Source organism: Falco biarmicus, chromosome 6, assembly GCF_023638135.1.
Source record: "Falco biarmicus isolate bFalBia1 chromosome 6, bFalBia1.pri, whole genome shotgun sequence".
In the NCBI taxonomy this organism is placed as follows: Eukaryota; Metazoa; Chordata; class Aves; order Falconiformes; family Falconidae; genus Falco; species Falco biarmicus.
The window spans coordinates 84,921,024-84,934,741 of NC_079293.1; the positions used below are offsets into that span (position 1 = coordinate 84,921,024).

At 37.4% G+C, this 13,718-nt stretch overlaps 1 protein-coding gene across 1 annotated transcript in view; it reads left to right on the plus strand.

The window, feature by feature from the left end:
- Positions 1 to 13,718, plus strand: part of WDR64 (WD repeat domain 64) — a 77,040-nt gene that overhangs the window by 17,434 nt on the left and 45,888 nt on the right. Inside the window, 6 exon segments of the mRNA XM_056344681.1 lie at positions 3,981 to 4,088; positions 5,710 to 5,780; positions 5,782 to 5,901; positions 6,403 to 6,513; positions 6,515 to 6,535; positions 9,222 to 9,301. Of these exon segments, the coding sequence (XP_056200656.1) occupies positions 3,981 to 4,088; positions 5,710 to 5,780; positions 5,782 to 5,901; positions 6,403 to 6,513; positions 6,515 to 6,535; positions 9,222 to 9,301 (511 nt within the window).

A 13,718-nucleotide genomic window follows, 5' to 3' on the forward strand; every position in this document is an offset into this window, starting at 1 on the left:
GCATCTATTAAACTGGTGCAACAAATGCATTTTTTTCTACTTTTTCTGTTATATTATCAAATATGACTGCGCCTGTAAATGTAAAATGAAAGAAGAGGATAAATCTGGAGTTTGTTTTACTGATTCTTGCTTTTTGCTGGCATATACAAAATGCACATCATGTGTTGAAACCTGATTGTTTTCAGACACTTTTTTAGACTGCCAATCACTAATTAGAAGTATTTATCTTCTATAGAGAGGAGAATCTTACAAGATAAACTCTGTATTGGGGAACCTTTTCCTCCTGTTGGAGTGTTCATTGCCTCTCTACCTATGTCTTTCTGCTTTCACTCAAAGTTCCTTGCACTTAGAATGCTGTAAGGAAAATCTGATTGTGTAAACCATATGGGGTTTTTTGTACGTTTATTAGACATAAGTTGATGTATGCAGCCTTTGTATAAATCTTGTAAAAAAAACAACTTCATATGAACATGCATTCTTATTTACTCTTCAAACCAAAAGTGTTTTTAATGCTTCTTAGGTTGTAATTTCTGTTAGTTTTTCTCTACTTTTTAGTGAAATAGTAACTTAATGATAATCATGTCTCTAAGCCAGGGGATGCTACAATACAATGGCTAGGATGCTTCACTTTAAAAGAAAAGTCAAGCTCAATTTTACTTGGCTGGGTTTAAAATGTTTACTTAACTGCAAGCAGGCCTTGCCCTCGATGAATTAGAGGATAGAGTTGTTCCTATCTGGAGTAAAACCAGTCAGATCAGAAGGCATATATTATTCCAACATCTGTTTCCCTTTCACTGCTAATTCTTTAGGGGAGTAATAGCCCTCAACCCTATTGTGGAGTGAAGCATTTTTCCTGAGAACATGTTAAGCCTTAAGGTAGCTTTACATAGCAGTGCATAGGTGCGTGTTCCTTGTTTCATTTGCGTAGGGACTAACTGTTGCCAAATTCTTGTTTGACTGTCTGATTTTCCAGTCACAAATATTGTGACAAGAGAGAGACGCTGAAGCCCGTGCTCATACTCCGTTTGGTGGTTCAGCATCATTAGCTACATGGAGAGAATAGTGAGGGAGAAACTGATGTCCAGAATTGCCTAATAAGACTGGAACCAAAGACTGGTAGGAAGTAGAGAGCACTAAAGCCCTGTAGAGTGTAAGTATATAACTAACTCTGACGCCAACGTAATTAAGAAACTAACTACATTTTTTAAAGTTTAGTGGCTTAGTTGTGGAAAGTTAAATGTTTCTCACTTTTCCTGGGCGTGGAAGGTTCAACCTTATTTATCTGTGCATATGAAGAGCTAAAATAAATTGACTCCAGTGGCTATATCAGTTTTTCAAAGGGGCAAAGGGTCCCTGGCATCTATCATCAGTGTGAAAGGCTCTGGCTTTTTCTCTTCCATTACTCTATCGTGTGGAAAGGGCTCTGACCTCAGCTGCAGGAAAAACTTGAAAGTCTGTGTCAAGTGCCAGCACCCAGTAAACACCAAGTGCATTTTTACCTGCAGGTAGACATGGGGTAAGAGGAAAAAGATAAGACTTCACAGAATGTGGAGGAGGTGACCTATAGGTGCTTTAGAAGGAAGCTTCAGGAAAGTAGACTTTGACAGTTGGCCTTGAGGCATAGGTTAAAGGAAAACATTTGCTCTTTGAGACATTTAAAGAAACACATCTGGATGGAAACTGTATCTCACTGCTGGACATATGAACATAATTGTTCTAATATTTTGCTTAATTCCTTTGTTAGAATTAGTAAATTGTGCCCCGAGAGGAGAATATCCCCTGCCAGCCCAAATGACAACAGCTGTTTTCACTCTGTTCTAGGTTCTCGCAGCATTTGAATTTGACCTTCAGTAAAGGAAAACAGAATAGCAGCCTTGAGCTAACATGCCTAAAATATTTAAGTATGATGAAGATGTTTCCCTTGAATTGCCAAGCTAATCTTTAGCGTTTCCCACTCATTCTTCCTTAACTGTTATCAGATACCTGGCTTTCTTCTGTCTTCCAAGATTATCCTCACAGGTTAACTGGGTTGTTTCTCCCAAATAGGTGAGAAATACTTTGTGTTCAGCTGGGATAAGTCCCCTCTCAAGGCATGTACTGACTGACTTGGAAAGATTCAGCTACCAGCACAGCATATATGAGGGACAGACCTTGTCATGGAAAGAGGGCACTTGATCTGTAAATAAGGACTAGTCATGCTTTCTCAGATCACTGCCCTGTAGTGTGGTTTGTTTTGTTTAATTGTTTCAAAATAATATTAGAGGTTCTGGGCTGTATATCTAGGCAAGTATATGAAATAAAGTTTTTGGTATCAATGTTTTAAGTCCTTTCATCAGGGCTTGTTTTATTGCCTAAAATTCAACTAGAGCACAGAAAGAAAGCAAAGGGACATCTGTCCTTTAGACGTCTCTTTAAGCAGTTAAGTGCAAAGATTCTCCTTGGTGCTTGGTTTTGATCCTCCTTTTGCCTCTGTACCATGTCACTACATGTGATAGCCTGCAAAACCTTTCCAAGATGCAGCTTTGTTACTTTGGCTACATCATCAAGAGCCAGCACTACAAAGCAGTGGCTTAATCACCAATGTAAAATGAACTGGGTTTACACCAGCTACTCGTTGTTATCTGACACTATTGTAAGGACCAAAAAACCCCATAGTTAACAAAGTCTTCCATAAAAATTACCAAACAATCCATAAGGCCTCTGCAGGACTGATATTTTCCATGTGTTTATCGTAGAAAACAACACAAGGAATCCTTGCATATGTAATACCACTTGCCCACAGGCCATTAGGAAGGAAAGAAGCTTTCTCCCACAATAGAGTGTTGACATCACTCTGGCAGGATTTTGGACCCTGTACACTAACAGCAAAATCAATATGGTGTATGACAACGGAAATAAAAGCAGAAGCACCAGCAGCTGCCTTCAGTTCGCTGTGGGTTTCATATTGTGCTTTTTGCTTCCTAACTCACTTCGTGGATATAAACTGTTTCTTTAGCAACACAGGTCCCTGTTTTAGCTGTTTTTCAAGTACTTCCACTGGAACTAGTTTTTTAGAGGTTACAGGTAGGTACAGCTTACTTTAAGAACTGCAATAACAGCCTTGTTTAAGTCTGTGTCAAATGCTTCTGTGTCATATTAATCTACAAAAGAAAGCTGCTTCAGTCAGTGTTATTTTATAGATGTTCTGAATTATTTTAAAGTAATAGATGATTGTGCCATTGCAGACATAACAAATGGAGCAATTCCATTTCAAACCTCTGGTTTAGGAAGGCACATTACATTTTTGGGGAAAAAATCAAACGGCTATTAATGTTTCAACAAAAACCAAAATTCTGGCCGTGTGGTAGTGAGTTTGAGTCTCTAATCTTACACTTTGCAAGAGAAATTATTTTACATTAAGACCTGTATAATTGGAGGTATACATGAAAGATGGCTTAATATGGGCAGATGTATATCTTTGTAAATATTTGATCTACCTATTGGGAGAATTAAAATTATTTAACACAAATGACTTATTTTTACAAACACTCATTTCAGTAGGGCTTGTGCTATTATAGCTGAAATTTCGTCTGCCTTTAACTTTCTTTTCTTTTGAACTAAACTGTATCCAAGTACAAATTTGATCTGCTTTACTGTGAATGTTTTAGCTGAAGTTTCCTCTGCTCAGAGTGTTTTATTCAGGGTGTAATTACAGTTCAACTAACAGTATATATGTATTGCATCCTCTCATGTGCAACATCTGTGCATCTGAGGCAAGTCCCTGATAACAGAGGCTGGCCGTGACACCTCTACAACTTCATGTATGAGCTAGTCCTGGAGTTAGAAGTCTCAGTGCTGTTAGCTGGGGCTGGACCTAGCAGCTGCTAGTGCAGTGTGTATGGGATTTTTATGAAGATGGTTTAAAATATTTACTTAAATGACAGACATTTATATATTTACAGAGGCAATCCTTCTTTAGCTACCCTTTTTATTTTCATCAGGATACTGCTCAGATCAATGGGTGTGATTTCCTACTTCAGCCGAAATGTGTCATGGCCATAACTGAAAAGACAGTCATCATCTGGGACTATAAATCAAAAGGGAGTCAGGTATTTTGTTGGATCAGGCAATGCTAAAGCAGAAGCCTGAAAAAGATTAATCTTTGTTTTCCATATACATTCACATTCCTTTGATCTAACAGAATGAAGGCATTAACTTTTGTCTTTGCAAGAACTCAGTAAAACAGTGGAATTTAGACTAAAGAAGGAATAACCTTTCCACACCAAATGGGTTTATTAGTGTGTTTTAAAAACTTGGAAGAAAGAGGAAAATTTTGTACTATGTTGCAAACAAACCCCCAAAGAATTGATTTTCTAAGTATATCAAATGCATATGTGTGCACATGTATATCTAATCGTGTGTGCATGTGGATATGTATAATTTGGAAGCGATTAAGAATTAAGGGACAGGTTTACTGGGGAATTTAACATAGACCCCTTTGAGGTAACTTCTTGACTTAAAATATTTCTGCATATCCTGTACTTTGTTCTGGTCTTTTCGAGAGCCAAAGCATCTTGACGTTGCCAGTGTATGTTCAAACTGTTAAAGTTTTCTTGAATGCCTTATTACAAAATACAATTTATGTAAGGATTTCTGACCCATACCTGAACTTTTTCCTCCTGTTCCTGGGGCTCTTCTCAGCAACCGAATTGACTGAGAAGATGAGAAGAAGCAAAGTAAATATTTTTAGGATAAGATCAAGTCTTAGGATTTTGTTGTTGTTGATATTAAAATTCCACTCCCCAAGTTCAGGCTGATCAATGGAACAATTTCTGTCAATTCAATTGGACTTCTGGGAAGGAAGGCTCAAAATTTTATTCTCCACTCATTATTCCCCAGGTTTCCTCCAGTCAGTGAGAGCTGAAAGTATCCTGTGACTAAATAGGAGCAGTTCTCTTTTAAGACCACAGAAATAATACAGAGACAGTTCTATATCTGGTGTTGTGTCTCTTTAACGTTTCTGTGCTACATGGAAAACATTGAAGCAGTTAATTCCTATGGCATGTGAACAGTTGCCAGTTTAGGTTGGCAAGGATGCTTTAATCAAATAACAGATGGAGTCAGGCAGTAGAACCAATAAGCAGCACAATGGAAATGACCCCAAATCTCATTCACAGGCCTTCTCAGTCTAGCAAAATACCACAATGGCTTGCAGCTGTATTCATTCCCCCATCTCAATTCCTGAAAATTGAAACACCTGTCCCCATAAGTACACTTGGTACTCCCAGGCTGTATTAATAATTAGGACTGTGATATAATTTCCCTCTGTGTGTTACTGCTGCATTTTGAGGTTTGAATAAGGCTTTAATTTGTCTATTTCCTATTTTCTTCTAGACAGCATCTTATTTTTCAACAGGAAACCGCATACAGTCTTAGGAAATATACCATCCCACTTAGCACGGTGAAATCCTTCCTAAAATTTGTAATTCACATTTCCTCACTGAAATGGAAAAGGCTACCTATGAAATAAAGCCTCACTGAAACCCTTACAGTTTGCATGAACTTCATTTGATGATGTTCTTCCATGTATTTCTAATACCAGAAAAAGGCTGTCACAGGGGGAACTTGAAAAAACAAAGAATTTATTGCAGATATAAGTAGATAAGCATGATATGTTCAGGCAACTTAAGGGCTTGTGTGCTATATCTAATAATCTACCATATTTCACAGAATAATTGCTTTATCATCAAGCCAATGGGAAATGGTCTGCTCTGTGTTTGCTCAGATCACCTGGCTGAGGATGGGAGATGGTAAGGGTTATGTTCACCTGCTTACTGTGACCAGTGATCACCTTGGCTTGAAACAACATGAAGGCAAAAAAGAATCACAACCACAGGTCTTGGACTCCAAAACTTTTAACATGTAAGTTGCTTATGGTAAAATGTCATCAGTCAAGCAATTATCTTTTTAATTTGGGTTTTCTCTGGACTAAATGGAGGACTAGCTTTTGTGTATAAATTAACCCCCCTTTTTCCAAACTGGAGTCAAGTATGATTTGCTTGTTGTTTTGTGAAGGAAATGCCATCATTTCCAGTAGGAGATCTTACAAGAGATCTTACAACAGAGAGGCTGCAGAGTGAAATTCCAGGGAAGATTTCACAATTGCTGTTAATACAGTTTGACATAGAAACGGCTTTATTTTTCCCAATTAGATGGAAGCACATTTGCAACTGCAGAAGTGCATGATTCAACCCTTTTTACCTATGCTTGCTTCTGAGCTGGAAGAGTAGTTCTGTATCTGCCCTGGATATTAAATGTTAGCGTTGGTTGTGTATTATCTCACTGACAAAACCCCCGTCAACCTATGGGCATATTACAGTAGATGCTAATATATCATAATAACATCTCAATTTACACCCCTAGTCTTAAACACAAGCTACATGATGACTGTGTTATGAAAGTTAAGTATATTTCTGACCTAAATTGTTTTGGATCCTGCTCCTCAGACAGCATTCATTTATTTGTTTTGGGTGACAAAGCAACTAGAGGAAAACTTGTAAGTATATGACATCTGAAAAAAACAGACCTTCTGCTTTATAACTCTGCCATAAGATCAGTGCCTTGCAAGATGCCATCCTGTTGTATCGAAGCTGTCTTTTCAATAAGCATTGCTAATACCAACAAAAATACAATTAAATACTTGAACATTTTTGTTAGCTTTTGATGTAGATAGGACTGTCCATGTATGTTCAATTACTCACAACCCTTAAAAATAAGATATGTTGGCAGTGTCATCTGCTCCAGCTTCTCAGCAGGCAAATTTTACTTGGAAAATCAATTGCTTCTTTAAATGTATATCAGGTATCCATTTATTTTAAATTTACGTCCACACAAAAATATATTCAACTAGGTTTCATTTACAGTTTCAGTTTCACGAGCTTAAACCAAAAAAACCAAATTATTCTGAGGTCTGCAAAATGGATTTACTGTGCAGTAGGAAAGAGCCTATGGGCCATCAGTACTATAGCTGATTCCAAGCCTTACTAGACTGTGATTTTGGAAGAGTTTATAGCCCAATTAAAAAATAATACAATAAATTTGATGTAAAAGGAACTATAAATAAAATAGAGCTAGAACTTTTCATTCAAATATCTCAAAGCATTGTAAACATTAGATCAACTTCACAGTTCCTCTGTAAGATACTTCCAGAGATTAATAGATTTTTAAAGCTAGTAGCAACAATTATGATAATCTGTTTTGTCTCTTGTATAGCACAGGCCATAAATATTCACATACTAATTCTTGCATCAATCCAATAACTTTAGGTTTTATGAGTATACATGTGTGTTGTGGGGGAAAGTGAAATATGAAATAATTACAGCTTGTCCAAGGTCACATACTATGTCAGAAGAAAAGCTGAGAAATCCTGTTTAATTTTGTTGGAAGTTTAGGAAAAATAGAATCAATTTAAGGAGAAAGAAAACAAAGACTGCAGAGCCAAAAGTATATTCAAAAGAGTATATGCTACCACCATACACTGTTTGTAATTCAGAACGTTATCTGCAAATATCTTGTTAGGTCTTTTTCATTTAACACTGACTAGAATTGTGTCTCTAATTGCAATAAATACATTTCTCTAAGCGATCTCATGCACTAGCTAAATGAAATTATATTTAGACAACTGAAAAATTACACAGCTGTTAAAATGAAATTAATAGCCCTAAAATAGCTATGGACCAAATCACTTCAAAATGCCCATTCCATAAATAATTATGGTTGAAACATGTGATTTATTCATGCTAATAAAATAAATTTCCCCAATTAACTTTGCAGCAAGCAATTGTTACTGTGCTTGATGAGGGATGCAATGTATCTTGTCTCCTACGTGACTGTTAATTTTCTTTGTTGAATGAAAATTGTTGATGAGCAAGCAGTTACAATCTTTTATTGTAAAGTATCTAAAAAAAGAGGGAGGTGCGCATGGGATCACAGGGTGCTTCTGCTGCAAGGCCATGATATGAGCAGGACTTCACACTGCTGGAACCTTATTCACACTGATGTCAGAAGAGTACCAAAACCATTAAAGAGCCATTAGACAGTTGTAGAGAAGTATTAAATTTAAGAATTAAAGGAAAAAAGACGAAAAATCCTGAGGAAATCTGTCAGTCACATTTGAATCAATTAGTTGCTGTTTTATACCATCAAGAGAATGAAGTCTCCTCTATTAGAGCTCTGGAAAGAAAGCTTTGCTCCCTCTAAGTAACAGGGAGCAAACAGCCTTTTATTTACACCTGCCTAAAAAGAACAAGCTCTTTCAACATTCCCCAAAGTTTCTGGAATCCTTTGTCAAATTTACTGTCATCCCCAGTTATCATTTTCAACATTAATGGCTACTTTTTAGCCTGGAATAAATGAACTACCTACTTGTTTGGATTTCAAAGAAAAAAATTTAGGTGTGTACTTATTTAATTCTGTAGAGTTTATTTACACTGACATGGCTTCCTGGGAGAGACAGGTGTTAGCCATGCTATTGCCAAATCACAAAATTAAGAAAATATTCACTTATTAGTAGCAATGTATGAAACATGGAGGGACAAGCAGAAGTTGCTCGAAGGATGGGTTTAGAAGGGTCACCAAGTCAGTTTCACTCTGTGAAATTCCTGTGCTTTAGCAATGAATACAATAGAAAAATTCAGTTGAATTTCAGAAACTTTCAGTCTCTTCATGTTGTTATACAATACAAAATAGTTAAAATAGAGACTATGCTTTCTACAATGTATTATATGTAAGCAGCAGAAAAGTAACTGCATTTTCTTTATGCAAAAAAAAATTATAAGCTGCAATAGACCTCCATGTCCAACATCAGCAAAGGCATTTGGTTTGATGCTTTTCCTCAGTGATTAACTGCTTTAAGCACACAGACATGTGTTAAGGCTTATTTTTGGCAACAGCTACAATTTTAGGATTGTCTTTGGAGTATGACTGAAAGGATTCAGGTGTTCAAATCAGAGATTTATTACTTTAATGGAAAGTGCACCCTGTTCCTTTTTTATTGATGCTAGTGTCACTGTAAGTCTATGTAACTATACGTCACTGTTATAAATCAATTTGCTTATAACAAGAGATTGTAGCCATTATGCAAAGAGCTATTCTATATACTACAAAAAAGTAAAGTGGGATGACTGTAGACTGTATTTCCCCTGTGTTTCTTACCCGATTAACTGTTTTATTAATGTTTACAGACCTGTAAAGGAGTTTTTTGTCCCTAGAAGAGTCAATGCCTTCACATACTGTGGGAAAGCAAAAGCTATTGTCACCAGGGGTAAGTACCAGGGGTTCTTCCAAGAGAGTGTTCTGTTGTGAATTTTCTCCCCCCCTTAAATAAGACCAAACAAAGCTGAGTTAGTATCTTAAGCATATAGGTAATGAATTCTGTCCTAAATGAGAGGAATCAGAGGTTTTGCTTTTAATTGCTGGGAACCTTACTCTTAAAAGGTGTATTTCTTGACAGGAACCTATCAAGGGCTTAGACTGGGTTTGATTCAAGTAGTATCATGTTTATATAATAAAACAGTTCAAACAGTATGTTAAACTACTCTAAGGCACCTTTCCAAGTCACAGTGGTGACTGTCTTGGCGAGGTGGTACACTACTCCTTGCAGTATCAGCAAGGCTTCTATCCCTTCCTATTACTCTTTGGCCATCCTTTTCCACCTTAAGCAATCTCATTGGCCCATCTTAATACCTTCTGTTGCTCTTCTCTCTGATCACATTTCCTCAAAGCTTTACTGTTCATTCTTTCTCCCAAAGCAGACTGCAGAAATAGCACTCTGACATCCATTTTTTCCCCTGTTATCCAATAATTTTATGAGCCTTTCTATTGCAGTGGTCATATTTCATGCTGCAGAAATGTGGCTGGAATATTGCAGCAGTCTTGTTTGTATATTCTGACAGGGTGGTGCCCTGGAAGTGACATTGATGCTGCCAGTCTCCAAGTCTTCAGTATGAGACTCTCACTTAAAACTTTATTAAAAATTGCAATAGCAAACATAGCAATTTTTATGTCTATTTAACAAGAAAAAAAATGGCCAAGGATCTGCTGTCCAGTCTTGATAATATACAAGCCAGTAAAATAAATCGGGGCAGCAGGGAGACCTAGATGTGGGAAATAGTGCAATTCAAGCTGACTTGTAGCAGTTGACCAAAGGGAAAACTGCGACAGATATCAATATAAATATCAGACAGTTTATTGATTTTCTAGACACAAGATTTAACTTTCTATAGCCCTATTGCTTTCCCTTTATCAGCGAAAATTCTGAATTTCAGCCTTGGAGGAGATCTTATTTACATTGATTACCTTGTCACAAAAAGTAGTCCGGATAGATTTACTGATGACAAAGCAGGAAGGCCCCATAAAACAGTGTGGTTAGTATTTCCTACAGGTAGAACTGGAGGATTTTACTGTAGTAATAAAACCAGAGTGAAGTGTCTGAATAGGACAGAAGGTCAATTACACATGAACTATAAAAGTTTCTCTTACACACCGAAAATTCTTCTTACAGAAATAATAGAGGAAGAGAAAAAAATGGATAAACTTCCTAAGAAATAATAGCTACGGTAGGGCAGACCAAAGCTCTGCTTAACCCACCGTCCCCTCATTGACACTGACCAGCAATAAATACTTATGGCAGAGTATAGAAGTAGGGCAATTATGCAGCAATACTTGCCCCAGGTACCTGTGTTCATTGAAATATCTGTTCTGCGGGTAACAAAGCATTAACTGCCCTGAATTTAACACTGCTAAAACCTCATGTTGCACTGGAATCTGATCTATAGTTGATGAGCCATGTTTGAGAAAGATCAGCTGAATATGGAAAAGAGGTGGGGGAAACCTACCACATAGTCACTAAATCTATCAGAGAGTCTAAAAAGTGTATTTTCTATAGCTTAGCATAGTGTCAATTAACAAGATATATCAGTGCTCTCCATAAAAATATCAGGAGAACAAAATTAGAGCAGTGATGTTCTGGAAGAGTCTTCTGAATAGTGGCAGTTGCAGAAAGAAATACCCTCCTCAGTTTAAAACAGAGCTTGAAATTTTTGAAAATGTTAGATTGCATATTTGTCTGTGATGGCTGGAGGCTAGACTTGAAATGCAGGACCTCCTATCCCATCTAAACAACTGCATAATCAGAATATGTTAGGAGATTAACTTTCTCAATACTGCATTTTAGTTTCTCTTGACTTTCACTGCACAAAAGTACAGAAAGTATGGGCAACATGACAAAAATTGAATAATATTGTATTCAAGGATGCTGTAATTATGATTTTGAAAAAGTGTAAGAACTGTACTTACTTCTAACAATCTTCCAATGTATTCCTGGATCATAAAATTTACATGCCCTTGAGCTGGAATCCCGTCTCGCTTGCTCACCCACCAGCCTTCATCTTGATGTTAACAAGCATCCTCCTGCCTCTCATCCTCATTCTCAGTCCTGCCGATTCCCTTGAATACAAAAGGAAATTATTCCTGACCTGGATTACTAACAGTCACGGGAGTAAGCAGGGATGCAAGGCCAAAGAAAGTCAGGGTGGGATCATCTCTTTCAATTTCACTGTGAAGTTTAGATCGGCCAGGGGCTACTGTGATGCTGCACCCAGAATTAAGAGAACTGCTGCAGCACTTGAGAGCTCCATCTATTAAAGTCTTCAAACTTTGAACTCCGTCATTCAGTACTCTATTAATAAACACAGTGCTCACAATGGCACAGCAGTCAGACTAGAACACACTGTATTTGCCTCGATCTTGAAACCCATCTGTCTCTTGTCTGCCTGAGAACCGTGTGTTGATGATCCAGTTAGTGAAAGAATTAAACTGTTTAAAATGAAGATAGGCTGGTCTTCTTGATTAGGAAGCCTGCCATTTTACCTGTAATATACCCTGAAAATCAAAGGCCAGAACAGGGGAAAAAAAAAAAAAATCAGGAATCATAATACATAGATTTCTTGGTGACATGCAAATATTTGCAAAAGCTATGTTTATATGTCATATTCAGTAATTAAAAGAAATATTCAGCCTTTGATAACAGGATAACTTCTAAAGTATTCAGTGGGGATAAACATGCTATCCACTTTACTAAGACCTAACCTATTGTTATTTAGCTGGGTATTTACAGCACAAATGGTATGCTAAATACTACACTGGGAAGTGGACAAATTAAAAGAAGTCATGTTTTAACACCTTTAGTCTTCCATCATTTATTTAGTTGTACCACCATATATCTAGTCGTATTTGAACATGCTCATCAGTTTTCCAGTACTGTGATGCAACCTAATTTTGCCTTCCAGATATTTGATAATTGTATTAATGGATTAAAAAAATAAAAAACCTGCTACAAAGTTCATTTTTCATGCTAAAAGCTAGACTTCAACCACTAAAATGATAAGAGCTTCATAGTGGCCTAAGATATGGAGCCCACAGTAGTTTAGAATAACTTTTCTGTTTAGCATTTTACATTATTATGTTGAGTTGTAAAGCAATAGGGTTTTCTTCTTATTCTGTATCCATTTCAATTCCAACTATGTCTTAATCAGCAACTTGGGGAACAGCTACAATTAAGATCAAGTTATGTATGTGTATAAAAGCTGGAGATTATCAGTTTTAAATGATATATCTACTTCTAACCCCATTAGTTCTTCAAATCCAGATATTGTTCTCCTGTGAGCAATAAAGTAGAAGAAAAACTATTACTGATTTCTAAATCCAGCAGTAGCAGCTTAAGACTGATAAAAGCCCTCTGTGCTTGCTCAGTATCCTTTATGTATTCCTGGCATCAGCAAACATGGCAACATGTTGTATCTTTCTTTTACTGGCACTATACATTGCTATTGAAATTTTCAGGCATTCCCAGGAATCCTAGTTATAGAAATCGCATCCCAGGACTCCACTAATATTAGCCCTCAGAAGCACAGCAGAATCTTTTCTATGATGCAGTCTAAATTTAAGAAGAACACATGAAGACAGACAAGGCAGCACAAAGTAAAAGAGACATTGGTCAATATGATGAACAGATGAACTTGTGTTAGTTTGCCAGATGTCTAACTGTTCTGAAGCAGTTTTGCAGACATTTTAATCCAAGATTATTTAAAAGGCAGGCTTAAAGGAATGATAAACTGTTTTAGAGAATAAGGGCACCTCAGCACTCTCAAAACTAACCAGCTGCAACAAGACTTTCACCATCCAATATGAGGTTGACTTCAATAAGCAGCTCCCACACCTTGCCCTGGCACAGCCACCAATCCCCCACAAGGTTTCACAGGTTCATCTACTGTCTGTGCTGTTTCTTCATCTTCAGACCAGTCCACCCTGCTTCTTGCCTCTGCTGCATCCAAAGTCTCCCTTCTCCAGTCAACCTCTCCTCATCCAGGCTCCCTGCTTCTCCTGGGGGCCCTCTCCTACCTCTGGAGTGCTCTCTCTGTTTCTTCTAGATGTCTCTTCATCCAGTCCATCTCTCCCCTACCCCTTAGGGCTATTTAACTACTTAGCAGGACCCAGCCACAGCTGCACCTTATCCACATCAGCCCACCCACCGCCCCTGAAGCCAGCCCACCGCTGTATATTATCAATGTTAATTAACCTGCCCTCATTCCTCTATAATTCCTCTACATAAGCGATCCTTCTGTATGAGAGGAGCAATATAGAAACCAGGGGTTATGGTTTTTTGTTTCTAGTTTATCAAA